The sequence below is a fragment of the Mytilus galloprovincialis genome, chromosome 4 (assembly GCF_965363235.1).
Source record: "Mytilus galloprovincialis chromosome 4, xbMytGall1.hap1.1, whole genome shotgun sequence".
Classification (NCBI taxonomy): domain Eukaryota; kingdom Metazoa; phylum Mollusca; class Bivalvia; order Mytilida; family Mytilidae; genus Mytilus; species Mytilus galloprovincialis.
In genome coordinates, this window is record NC_134841.1 from 7,162,221 (window position 1) to 7,176,161 (window position 13,941).

At 30.6% G+C, this 13,941-nt stretch overlaps 1 protein-coding gene across 1 annotated transcript; it reads left to right on the forward strand.

Annotated features, from left to right (window-relative positions):
* The first annotated feature begins 266 nt into the window (after positions 1-266).
* LOC143071250 (sugar transporter SWEET1-like) lies at positions 267-12,260 on the forward strand. The gene is made up of 6 exons (XM_076245446.1): positions 267-421; positions 2,062-2,139; positions 7,430-7,553; positions 8,042-8,203; positions 8,862-8,981; positions 9,853-12,260. Exons 1-6 carry the CDS (start codon positions 354-356, stop codon positions 9,937-9,939), a joined length of 639 nt encoding a protein of 212 aa, XP_076101561.1. The 5' UTR covers positions 267-353; the 3' UTR covers positions 9,940-12,260.
* The last annotated feature ends 1,681 nt before the right edge of the window (positions 12,261-13,941 follow it).

The following is a 13,941-nucleotide window of genomic DNA, read 5'->3' on the forward strand; positions in this document are numbered from 1 at the left end:
TATCTATAAACGCATACTTGATTAAATGGGTATAAAGTAAACTTGTGTCAATGACGGGTATGGAATTCATTTCCGGAACGCATACCGTATTTTACTAAAATAACTATACTTTACATTTCTCTAGCTCTTCCTACTTTACAATGAAAAATTGTTGCAACTTTAATGAAATTAAAAATAAACGTTTATATCATTCACATTTAAAAAGTTAGTTAGAAAAAGAAAACTTTTGAAAACTTAATAAACTTTTAAAAGTTTCTTATTAGCACATTTAAGGTAATCTTGATAAGTAAAGGTATAGTTTACTATGTAATTAAGGTATTATTATAACCAGCTGGTGTAGGTCAGATATCATAATGGACACGTTTGTTATTGTTGAGAAACTAACACAAGGTCTAACTGTAATTGCATTAGCAAGTGGCATGTAAGCTAAAGACAAAGTTATAATATGTCATTGTGAATGTGTATACATGTATTTAATCAATGACAGTTGATTACATTTGTGTGTGGCTTTATCATTTATTGAGATGCAGTCTTAGTTCAGAAATAAAGTCAAAAGCTACATGCTCTACTTATACCTTTAAAAACATCCACTTACTGTAGAGATTTACTTTATGTTACTAACATACAAATAGTTTCGAGTCATGATTAAAAAATTTGAGTTCTGAGTATAAACAAAAGTTGATTTACAAGTAATTTAAGACTGAGCATGCTTAGGTTGCAAGTTGTAAAAGTAAAATTATGAGTTACAACAGAGCATAGATTAGCTTAGCTGTATTTGGCACAACTTTTTGGAATTTTGGATCCTCAATGCTCTTCAACTTTGTACTTGTTTGGCTTTATAAATATTTTGATATGAGCATCACTGATGAGTCTTATGTAGACAAAACGGGTATCACCAGCCCAGTAGTCAACACTTCGGTGTTGACATGAATATCAATAATGTGGTCATTTCTATGGATTTCCTGTTTGCAAAACTTTCAATTTTTCATAAAACTAAGGATTTTCTTATCCCAGGCATAGATTACCTTAGCCGTATTTGGCACTTGTAACTTTTTGGAATTTTGGATCCTCAATATAATAAAGAAGATGTGGTATGATTGCCAATGAGACAACTATCCACAAAAGACCAAAATGACACAGACTTTAACAACTATAGTATAGGTCACCGTACGGCCTTCAACAATGAGCACAGCCCATACCACATAGTCAGCTATAAAATGCTCTTCAACTTTGTACTTGTTTGGCTGATGAGTCTAATGTAGACAAAACACGCGTCTGGCGTACTAAATTATAATCCTGGTACTTTTTTAAGTCAAGTTGCAAGTTTAGAAAACGAGTTGGTCTTAAGTCAAAACATAGTCCAGTAATGCGATCAAGTTTAAGAAAGTTGAGTTTGGAGTAATAAAAGCTATGTTGCAAGTTTAGAAAGTTTAAAACATTTTAAAATATAAATGATTGATATATTATATATATCACTCTGACTCATGTATGTATAATGATGTACATGATGTAAGCAGATATGGTCTAATAAATTTTAAATGAGAAATTAACCCATTTTCTGGAGGAAAACTGGCATTTTAGGACAATCAAGATTGTTAGCTGAGCAACATTGCAGTGAAGAGGTTCTAACGCCTGACAAGGGAAATAACCTGCTTCAAATTATAATTTTACAGAAAAATTTTAATGATTCTGAAAATGAGTTTCTGTAAACATGATAAAGAGCAATGATATAAACAAACCCCTTATTACAATTACAGAGGTTATCCTGCATATTTCATTATTTTATAAAAAAAAAAATCAAGCTCTAAACTACTAACATACTAAGAGACATAAAATACACAGGCACTTGTCTCAGAATTTTTTTTCCTATATACCTTTATATTATATAGTTTTATATAAAGGTATATAGGGAAAATATAGGGAAAACAAATTCTGAGACGAGTGCCAGCTGTGATAAAATAATGTAATACATTTATCAGAGACTTCCAAAAATCTCTCTTCAAATGATTAGTCAGTAATGTATACAACTGAATATGAAGACCTTTTTATTTTTAATTTCAGACCACCATGTATTCACATGATAAAGACTGGCATCACCAAAAATGTTCCTTTTATTTTCTTTTTTCTTGGCATGATGAAGTAAGTATAAATATAAACATGATAAAAGTAAGGAGACATCATGTATGATTGCAAATGAGACAACTATCCACCATTATGAGGATTGATTGTACATGTTGTATGTGGAAAAATACAGAAAACACTATGACTATCATTGACTATGGTACTCAAAATGAGCAAACCCTTATCTTGGAGTTATTATCATGTATTTTATTAACTTGGTAAATAATTAAGTTCAGTATTTTTTACAAGGGGGTCATGTTCCTCTTGCTGTATTTTTTAGTGTTTAACTTAAATTGTGCTTATGTTTTTTAATGTCTGTGTTAAATTGTTTCTATTAGTAACAGTTTTGTGTATCCTGGTCCTAAATAAATGTGTTTTAATTCAAAATGTTACATTCTGTCAAATTTAACATCTAGAGGTCACCTATAGCCTTCAACAATGAGAAAAACCCATACCCAATAGTAATCTGTAATAGTTCCTGGAATGACAAATGTAAAACAATTCAAATGAGAAAACTAACAGCATTATTTATGGACAACTTAGCAATGAACAAACAAACAAATATGACATACATGACATACTGTAACAAACGACAACCACTGATCATAATACAGGCTCCTGACTTGAGACAGGTACTTACAAAAAAGTGGTGTGGTTAAACATGTTTGCCAAACTCTCCCCCTCCCCTGGAACAGTGGCGTACTAACAGTATCAAATCAGTCAAAAAGGTCTTTAATCAAAGCATGCTAAGCACAATTTTAAAAACCCTAACAAAAACAAAGAAAACAAGAAAAGTTATCATGGTTATGAAATTCGCTATGGTAAGCAAATGACATACATACTTATATTAAGGTCATTCAGTGTGTTGATTTAGCCAAGAAAATGTTACCATACGGGTCATTTTCAAAAAATGTCGAATTTTCAGTACACCATGCTAAATTTTTTATTTCTAATGAAAATTTCAGTTGTAATGGTTTAAATGAAAGCTTGTCGGATTTGTGATTCAGAACATTAATAATAAACACACCTTACATCTATTTTGATAAGATGAAACTGCATTTAAGTGCGATTTTGGGGGTATTTGTGTGCGTACATTGTCAGAAAACACATTTCAAATGATTTTTTTCCGATTTTTCTGATCGCCTTGATATCTGCAAAATGGACTTTTTAAGACCGTTAATTATAATTCTAACGAAAAATCGTAGCTTCTTTATCATTGTATGTAACAGATTAGCTACAAACTAAATTCAATCAGCGTACAGGAGGTTCATGTCTATCCTGTTACCGCTACTTAAATCAGTCGTTAAATTATTCTCCCTATGAATATTGAATCAGTCAGTGTTGATTTAAAAAATTCAAAGTAATCTTTACATTTAAAACGCTTCGTTTCTTGAACGACAGTGTAGAGAAAAGAAATTTCAAGACATTTAGTGAAAAAAAATAGAGCATACTTTTTTTCGTGTCTATGCTGTTACCAACCAATGTGATTAATTACACTAACAGTATGGTTGTAAAAAGTGCAATAACGTGTTGGAAACCAAATTCACAATAGAAAACCATAATCACTTCACCAAAGGGAGTAGTTATTTCACAACAGCAATCAAAAACGAAGAAATTTGTCTATCCTGTTATGTCTATCCTGTTACTATGGTTGCTATGGTTACAGTAACAGGATAGACAATTATAGACAAAAACGTCGTTAAATTTTTTGAAATATTTCATTGTTTGAAATCATCTTAAGGTTATAACGTCTTAATCTTCCCAATTAAGCATTTGCAGGTGCAATACTGATATCGGTAACAGGATAGACAAAAAGGTAACAGGATAGACTTTTATATAGTGATATATCAGAAACGTACGTTCCTGTTACCAACGAAATAAAGAGAAAAGTAAATTAACTTATGAGGGATTTACTTGATGTTGGGTTTATTTGAAAGGGTAAAAAAAGGCCGAACAATATAAATTGCTATCTTAGATTTGCATTACCTGTGATAATTTTTACAACCTTTGAAACCCAATTTTTAGAGCCATTTTTCAGTACAACCTAGAAAATTGGCAAATAATCTATTATTTTACAGAATGAATATATATAGAAGTTTATTCTCTTGAAAACCATCTAATTGGTAACGTAAAACAAGCTTAACATTTTATCTAAACCTTTTCTTAATAACCCAAAATTTCTTTTGAAAATGGTAACAGGATAGACAAAATATTGTACCACCGATCAAAAAATGTTTCAAGATATTCTTGTATGACATCATTAAGATTGCATCTTTTAATATGTTGTTCTTAAAGTACTGTTTGTTTTGATTTGCTTATGAAGAGGGTTGTTTGAATAAGTAACTTTTAATAAATTTTTCAATTTCAAAATTCGACATTTTTTGACAATGACCCATATATTTCCTTGTAAATCACATGGGAGATAACTCTGTCTTTAAAAAATAAACAATCATCTTCTGGAACCCCATACAATTTATTTCATCATTTTTTTTCACATAATTAGAATATTTCAAGCTATTGTAAGTATATTATATGTGTGGGGGAAATATTGCTTGAATTTTCAGAATGATTTTAAGATAATGAGATATTAGTACTTCACAGAGAAGCAGCAAATGAGAAAAAAAAAACGTGTTATCTAACCCAGAATGGAATGGAACTAGTTACCAACTGCAAGCTACCACGGGAAGGAACACCCAGGCACGTCAATAATCTAAAAGCTTACTGTTGATTTATTTGTTTTCATGGACATTTTATTGGATTATGAAAACCAATATGGAAACAATTTATGGGTATAAATGATATCCAATGCTACCTTACTGTACCATACCATTACATCAAGTGATTGATTTCTTTACAGTGGTGTAGTAGGAACTATTTATGGTTTAATGATATCCAATGCTACCTTACTGTACCATACACTTAACATCAACTGATTGATTTATTTACAGTGGTGTGGTGGGAACTATTTATGGTTTAATGATATCCAATGCTACCTTACTGTACCATACACTTAACATCAACTAATTGATTTCTTTACAGTGGTGTGGTGGGAACTATTTATGGTTTAATGATATCCAATGCTACCTTACTGTACCATACACTTAACATCAAGTGATTGAATTATTTACAGTGGTGTGGTGGGAAATATTTATGGTTTAATGATATCCAATGCTACCTTACTGTACCATACACTAATAACATCAACTAATTGATTTCTTTACAGTGGTGTGGTGGGAACTATTTATGGTTTAATGATATCCAATGCTACCTTACTGTACCATACACTTAACATCAACTAATTGATTTATTTACAGTGGTGTGGTGGGAACTATTTATGGTTTAATGATATCCAATGCTACCTTACGGTACCATACACTTAACATCAAGTAATTGATTTCTTTACAGTGGTGTGGTGGGAACTATTTATGGTTTAATGATATCCAATGCTACCTTACTGTACCATACACTTAACATCAACTAATTGATTTATTTACAGTGGTGTGGTGGGAACTATTTATGGTTTAATGATATCCAATGCTACCTTACTGTACCATACACTTAACATCAAGTAATTTATTTCTTTACAGTGGTGTGGTGGGAACTATTTATGGTTTAATGATATCCAATGCTACCTTACTGTACCATACACTTAACATCAACTAATTGATTTCTTTACAGTGGTGTGGTGGGAACTATTTATGGTTTAATGATATCCAATGCTACCTTACTGTACCATACACTTAACATCAACTAATTGATTTCTTTACAGTGGTGTGGTGGGAACTATTTATGGTTTAATGATATCCAATGCTACCTTACTGTACCATACACTTAACATCAACTGATTGATTTATTTACAGTGGTGTGGTGGGAACTATTTATGGTTTAATTATATCCAATGCTACCTTACTGTACCATACACTTAACATCAACTAATTGATTTCTTTACAGTGGTGTGGTGGGAACTATTTATGGTTTAATGATATCCAATGCTACCTTACTGTACCATACACTTAACATCAAGTGATTTAATTATTTACAGTGGTGTGGTGGGAACTATTTATGGTTTAATGATATCCAATGCTACCTTACTGTACCATACACTAATAACATCAACTAATTGATTTCTTTACAGTTGTGTGGTGGGAACAATTTATGGTTTAATGATATCCAATGCTACCTTACTGTACCATACACTTAACATCAAGTAATTGATTTCTTTACAGTGGTGTGGTGGGAACTATTTATGGTTTAATGATATCCAATGCTACCTTACTGTACCATACACTTAACATCAACTAATTGATTTATTTACAGTGGTGTGGTGGGAACTATTTATGGTTTAATGATATCCAATGCTACCTTACTGTACCATACACTTAACATCAAGTGATTGATTTCTTTACAGTGGTGTGGTGGGAACTATTTATGGTTTAATGATATCCAATGCTACCTTACTGTACCATACACTTAACATCAACTAATTGATTTATTTACAGTGGTGTGGTGGGAACTATTTATGGTTTAATGATATCCAATGCTACCTTACTGTACCATACACTTAACATCAAGTAATTGATTTCTTTACAGTGGTGTGGTGGGAACAATTTATGGTTTAATGATATCCAATGCTACCTTACTGTACCATACACTTAACATCAAGTAATTGTTTTCTTTACAGTGGTGTGGTGGGAACTATTTATGGTTTAATGATATCCAATGCTTCCTTACTGTATCATACACTTAACATCAACTGATTGATTTCTTTACAGTGGTGTGGTGGGAACTATTTATGGCTAATGATATCCAATGCTACCTTACTGTACAATATCATTACATCAAGTGATTGATTTCTTTACAGTGCATGGTGTAGCAGGAACTTTTTATGGTTTAATGATATCCAACGCTACCTTACTGTACCATACACGTAACATCAACTAATTGATTTATTTACATCGGTGTGGTGGGAACTATTTATGGTTTAATGATATCCAACGCTACCTTACTGTACCATACACTTAACATCAACTAATTGATTTATTTACAGTGGTGTGGTGGGAACTATTTATGGTTTAATGATATCCAATGCTACCTTACTGTACCATACACTTAACATCAAGTGATTGATTTATTTACAGTGGTGTGGTGGGAACAATTTATGGTTTAATGATATCCAATGCTACCTTACTTTACCATACACTTAACATCAACTGATTAATTTATTTACAGTGGTGTGGTGGGAACTATTTATGGTTTAATGATATTCAATGCCACCTTACTTTACCATAAATAATTGATTTATTTACAGTGGTGTGGTGGGAACTATTTATGGTTTAATGATATCCAATGCTACATTACTGTACATCAACCTTTTAGCAATGATCATGAGTGCTGTAGTTGTGGTCTCGTACATTGCCATGACAAAATCAAAGGTAAGTTAAATAGACTTGTTATCTGCTCTTTGGTCGTGTTGCTGTCTCTTTGACACATCCCCCATTTCCATTCTCAAATATATTTATATATTTTATGAATGGAATTTACTTTTGGAATTTCTGAGCTTGTTTACTACAGACATGACAGAGATTGTAAATTTTTGCAACATAAATTTTAGTATTGTTTAACATGTTAAATAATGATTTTAATTCATTTTTAAAAAATTAAAAAGTTAATGCAACCTTATAGTTGAATCCCATCTTATAATAGCCATTACCATTTCAGAAAAATTAGATGATTGGTTAGTTTGCTATTCATATTATGATGTTATTTAGATGACCCCTTAGATTATATTTTGTCTGTCAGAATTATTCAATGTTATTATATATAGAGATTACTTTTTCCAGTATAAAAATTTACTTACCAATCAAGCTTTTTGGAATTTTCAAAACTTTTTGAGTTAATCTTATGTCAATTACTTTTTCAGAGTAAACCAATGCTTCAGGTGTTATTTGGATCAATATTTTTATTACTAAACCACTGGTATTGTGTCCGTATTGTGGTGCATGAAGGACAAGTTACAGAACAGTATGGACTTATGATGTTCTTCATCAGTTTAGTACTCCTAGCATCACCTGCTTTAGAAGTGGTATGACTTAAAAGTTTGCTTTCTACCTATAGAACCAGTGTGAGCTATTATAATCTGTCTGTTAAATTTTCTCAATTAAATCTTCTCCTTTGAAATTAATAAGCAGATGTTGACTAAAATTGGCATGAATACAATTTTCCCATAGTTGTTCAGATGGCTAAACATTATTGTAACCAGTCTTTTTTGTGGATTCAAAACTCCTGTAAAAAGTTAATATGCACTCTTCCAAGACCTGGTAAATATCAGTTTTGATATAATCTTCTTAATTTTTTTTAGTAGAAATGAAAGTGTTAGTGTGCTATTTAAACAGTGCAGCATTCAATATTAATTTCATTTCAAAGAAACATAAAACCAGGAACATGTGTAAAAACAAATTGATCAGATCTGAAACATTGTTCAAAACTATTGCTATTACCGGGTATATAAAAATTTCATAAATATCCAGCAAGAATTGTACAATATTGAGTGCTTACAGCGTATTTTCTACAGAATTAAAATTTATAAGGGACATAACTCAAGTAAAAATAATTGATCAGTATTTTTTTTAAAACTCATGTGAGACATTGATGATATTTTAACCTCTGATAGAACTTGGATAAAAATTTGATTCCAGAATGTAATTTAAGTAAGAATTGTAAACAGACTTTTATACTTCCAGATGGAATGTATGAAAGATAAAAGTGCAGAGGGTATGTCTGTAGCTATGATTGTTGGAAACCTCAGTTGTTCTTTTGCCTGGTTGTTTTATGGAATTCTGCTCAAAGATTTCTTTGTCTATGTAAGTCAAATGTTATATCATTATACTCAGTTTTCATGCTGTATGACATAAAAAGTTAAAGGTTGTTAAAATATGCCCATGCTAAAACAATCTTGACAACCCTATTTTTCGATATTGTGGATTTATTAATTTTTATGGATTGTGTAAAAATTCATGGTTCACCTGTCCCAAGAAAAAAATCCATGAAAATTGGTATCCCATGAATTATAACAATTACACAGTACATCTTTATTTAGAATAATGATCTGGTATATTGTACCCTACTTTAAAGTATTTTATTAATATTTGTACAATTACCCTAGACCTTTTATATAATAAGAAAATCATGATTTAGAAAGACTTCCCTTTCAACCACAACTATATTACCATATAGATTAAGGATATACTTATAATTTCCAACGATTCGATAGTATAACTGGGAAATTACTGTAATAACGGTACTAGTGAATACTATTGATACTTATGTACATGTATATATACATATCACGTGATACTGATATTTAGCGGGACTATTTTCCCTTGTTGACACAGGTTTCCCACATTTTCCACTTTATTTAAAATGTAGTCTTTTGACTGTAGTTTAAATGGAGTTTGAACTGAGGTAACTCGTTTTTGTTGGTTTTTCCTGGCCGTCAGAATTGTTGATGACAGAGCCTATATTTTTTTAACACAATTTACTAGTTTTTTTTATTGAATTCTTTAATGAAAGTTTATTTATCGTGCATTGATACTTTTGCTTCATGTATATTGTGTATATCAGCTAGGCTATCGGCTATATAAATAGTATTTAGTATTAATTTTATTAAAATATACCTAGAAATAGTAATTAGTAAAGTTGATACCTTTATAGATCCTAATGTTATTATTGCAGGCACCAAACATAGTTGGAGTAGCTACAAACCTTGGAAAAGCTGTTGTAAAGGTCATTTATGGTGGAAAGAAAGATAAAACTGCTTGACTGTATAGAAATGTTATTTGCTATTAACAATAACTGTTATAGAAATCATAATGGGTAATGCTTCTATAATGGAAATCAAATATAACATTTACTTATTGAAATATATTTAAAGTTTGTTTTACATGATCAGAAACATGTTTGTCAAGTAAATAACCATGAGACCATCTGAAATAACCAATATATAAATTTAAGGAACCTTTTTCGCACTTTCATGGCTTTAAAATACCATGTTATAAAATAATTATCATTTATTTCCATATAACTTGATAACATAACTACACTATTGGTAAAATGACAAATTCTAAATATTAATATTTATAACTGACAAGGAAATGTCTTTAATTCTGAGTGATTTTATTTGGTAAATTTAAATTCTTTTAGATTTGCAATTTAAGGGACCTTAAGGTTTTATTATACCTCCTGCTTTTTGTATGTCTAAGGAAAGAACACATAATTATTAGAATACATAGCCACTTTTTGTCTCGCCTTGACAGAGTCAAAAAGTGAGACATAGGTATGCAGTTTCCGGCATCGGCGGCGATGTGGCGTCAACAATGTATTAGTTTGTGATTAGGTCTAGTTTATGGTGAACCACAAATGGTAGGTCAATCATATTTGGTATGCAGTTGTATAAGCATTGGCACATCTCCTTTCCATGGAGTTTATATGGCCCTGCCCTCTCAGTCATGGTCTATTGACTTCAAAACTTTTGCTTATTTTACATGTAGTAGTTTGTGATTAGGTCAGTTTATGGGGAACCACGAGTGGTAGGTCAATGATATTTGGTATGCAGTTGTGTAAGCATCCGCAAACCTCATTTCCATGGAAATAATTTGGCTCCGCCCCCTTAGTCATGGTCTATTGACTTTGAAATATTTTTTGAGTTAATATTTATTAATTTGTGATTAGGTCAATTCAAGGGGAACCATTAGTGGTAGGCCAATGTTAATTGGTATTCAGTTGTATAAACATTGGCACATCTCATTTCCATGGAGAATATTTGGCCTCACCCCTCAGTCACAATCTAATGTCTTTGAAACTTATCTTACTTTACATGTAATAGTTTGTGATTAGATCGATGAACTGCTAATATTAAGACAATGATATTTGGTATGCAAATTTATTGGCATTTGCAAGTATGGTTTCCATGGAGATTATATAGCCCCACCCCCTCTTATTGAGTTTGAAACTTTTCTATAGTTTACTAGTTAATGTTTGTATTAAGATTTGGGAACAACTAATGATAAGTCAGTGGTCATGATGGTATTTGGTATGCAGTTGTATAAGCATTGGCACATCTCATTTACATGGAGATTGTTTAGTCATGTAACTCAGTCATGGTTCATTGACTTTGAATATTTTCATAACTTGTGTAAGATGTTAAAGTATTGCTATTTTGATTTCAACATTTGCATAATCAAAATTACAAAAAGGCAAGACATATCTCTGTGATAACAGTTTATTTTAAATATCTTATTTGATCTTTTCAGTTAGATAATTTCATAAAAATGTTAAAGTGCCTTAAACCATGTAAAAAATAGCATGTTTTTTCTTTAATCCAGTTTTGTGATTTTGTTTTCTTTAATATTTAAGACAAAGAAACTATTTTGTATTTATTACAGGTTACAGTGAAGGAAACCAATGTTCATTTTATTTATTAACTGGTGTTTAAAAGAATAGTACAATTATTTACTGTGATACTTGAAATAAAGTTTTTTTTGCTTAACAAATTTATCTTTACAAAATAGTCTAGTCACAAATTGTATAGATTTACCATTTGATTCTACTTATACTAAATAAATTTTATAGTTTTAACTTAGACAGAAATCAGATTTGCAGACATAAAATGAAGGCTGATTTTATAAATGTAGGTGCTATTCAGGTGCTAAAAAATTTTTTCAACAATATATTTTTAATAGGAAATGTTATGTATCCTCAACATGTTATATGTAAACGAGTAATGTAACACTTGTTATATTTGAAGGAGAAACATATAATGGTGCTTTAATTGAGATATTCTTATTCATCCTCATATACAACTATTTACCTTAATAATATACAGTCGTTACAAAATTCATTTAGAATTTGATTTGACACTTGCATTTAAATCACATATATTTTAATGATTTTAACTATTTAGAATCAGTAGATATTATAAGACAGTATCAGAGAAGTTGTTACTTTGTTATATTTGTTATGTAGTGATTAAAATTACTGCCGTTAAATTGTGTTTTAAAAATAGGTTGTTATATACATGTACATGATATACAATGTATTTTTTTTTAATAAATAAATATTGAATAAAATGTGTTTTACCATTACATTCTATATTTTTAATTACTTGGTTGGGCATCGTAAGTTTAGCAAGTTCGAAAGTATAAATACCATTTTATTTAATTTAAAGAAGATAAAAGGTTTTTGTCAATGAACCTGCAACCCAAGAACACTACAAAGCAAAGAAGACACCAACAATCTGCCAGTTAATTTTCTAATACCATCTTAAAAATTTAAATATTTTATGAATCCTGCTTTGAACTAGTGAAATGATATCTTGTATTTTAGTTTAAAAATCGTGGTTATCTGAGAAATAATCCACAGAAAAAATACTGTGGATTCATTATTATATGTTGGATACCAATTGGTTTCGTGGTTACAGGTGAACGACAAATTCAAATTTTCAACGAATAACGTATTTTGAATAGGCTTTGTATACAGATTTTGGCAAAACCATGAAATCAAATATCCAAGAGTATGCAAGTTTTCAGCAATCCACGAAAATTGATACCCACGAAAATAAATGAATCCACAGTATATGGTACAAGGAATAATCTTCATTGATTTCAATTCAATTTACATCTTAGCAAGCTTCTCTTATATATAATATACTGAATAATTTTAGCCTCCAATTGCCTTTAAGACATTTATGATTTACAAGGATCCCCTGATTAATAAATGTGTTGTCAGTTGAAACATTTAAAGTCCAAGTACAAGCACACAAATACAGCATTTAGAATAAGAACTCTAAACAGGAGGGAGAAGAAATTGCACTCTGGTGGAGAGTCATCATATTAGCAATCAAACCATATTTACAAATTTTCTATGAAGTAGGGCACCTGCTGTTTTATTGCTGTACCAACAGATTTGTACTTTAGACAATTTGCAATTATTTTGAGTCCAAAAATGCAATAAAAGGACCTTTAGAAATATAATCTAGAAAAAAAGGTAAAATGGCAACAGACTATATATTGGCAAAGATCAACTACACTAATGCTAACATGATTAGGAACTACTATGTTAATTTGACTTTTTAAGCCCTAAAAAAGAATTGATGTAGTCACTTCAAAACAATTATTTCTATCAAAGTTGTAAAAAAAATTCTGTAGGTAACCTGCGACTCAATTTAACCACACATTTCATTAAACATATGTCCATTGTCACCAATAGCTATAAAATGAAATTGTAAAGTCCATAAAGCGTGACAAGTTCACTGTTTAATCCCAGAATTTATATCTGAACAAGGAAAAATCTGACGTATAAACCCGAAATTGGACAAAATACAAGAACCAGACAACTTAATTTCTTTCTTCAAAGTCTTTCACCAATAATGAATATTAACCCCATAATTTTAATTTTTTTTGCAAAATTCAAAAATGGCAACCACCAGCGAAAACCCCAACAAGGAGTTTAACTCGATACGGAATTGCAGAAAAATCATGAAAGAATGAATTGTATTTGTATCTGATATTTAGCCTGCTTTTCCTTAACCAAATTACTGAAAGTTTAGAAATTATTGCATTCTTTTATTATTGCAGATGAAACTGACAGCCTAAACATAGCAGCACAAAACAAACATCAAATTATTTCCACGAGTTCAGTTGGAACATATGTGTGGGCAAAAGTAGCCTTACACAACTTACAAAATCAGCCATATTGGATCTTTGAAACTTTATTCTCATTAAGTTGATAAAATGACATGTAGCTTCAGACAAATCAATCAACATT

What these genes read in the sequence shown, in the direction of transcription:
- LOC143071250 (XM_076245446.1), top strand. Translation starts at nt 354, where the DNA reads ATGGACACGTTTGTTATTGTTGAGAAACTAACACAAGGTCTAACTGTA. An exon ending in TTTTTTCTTGGCATGATGAA is followed by an intron (nt 2,140 to 7,429) that starts GTAAGTATAAAT and finishes ATTTATTTACAG; the next exon opens with TGGTGTGGTGGGAACTATTT. An exon ending in TCAAAGATTTCTTTGTCTAT is followed by an intron (nt 8,982 to 9,852) that starts GTAAGTCAAATG and finishes TTATTATTGCAG; the next exon opens with GCACCAAACATAGTTGGAGT.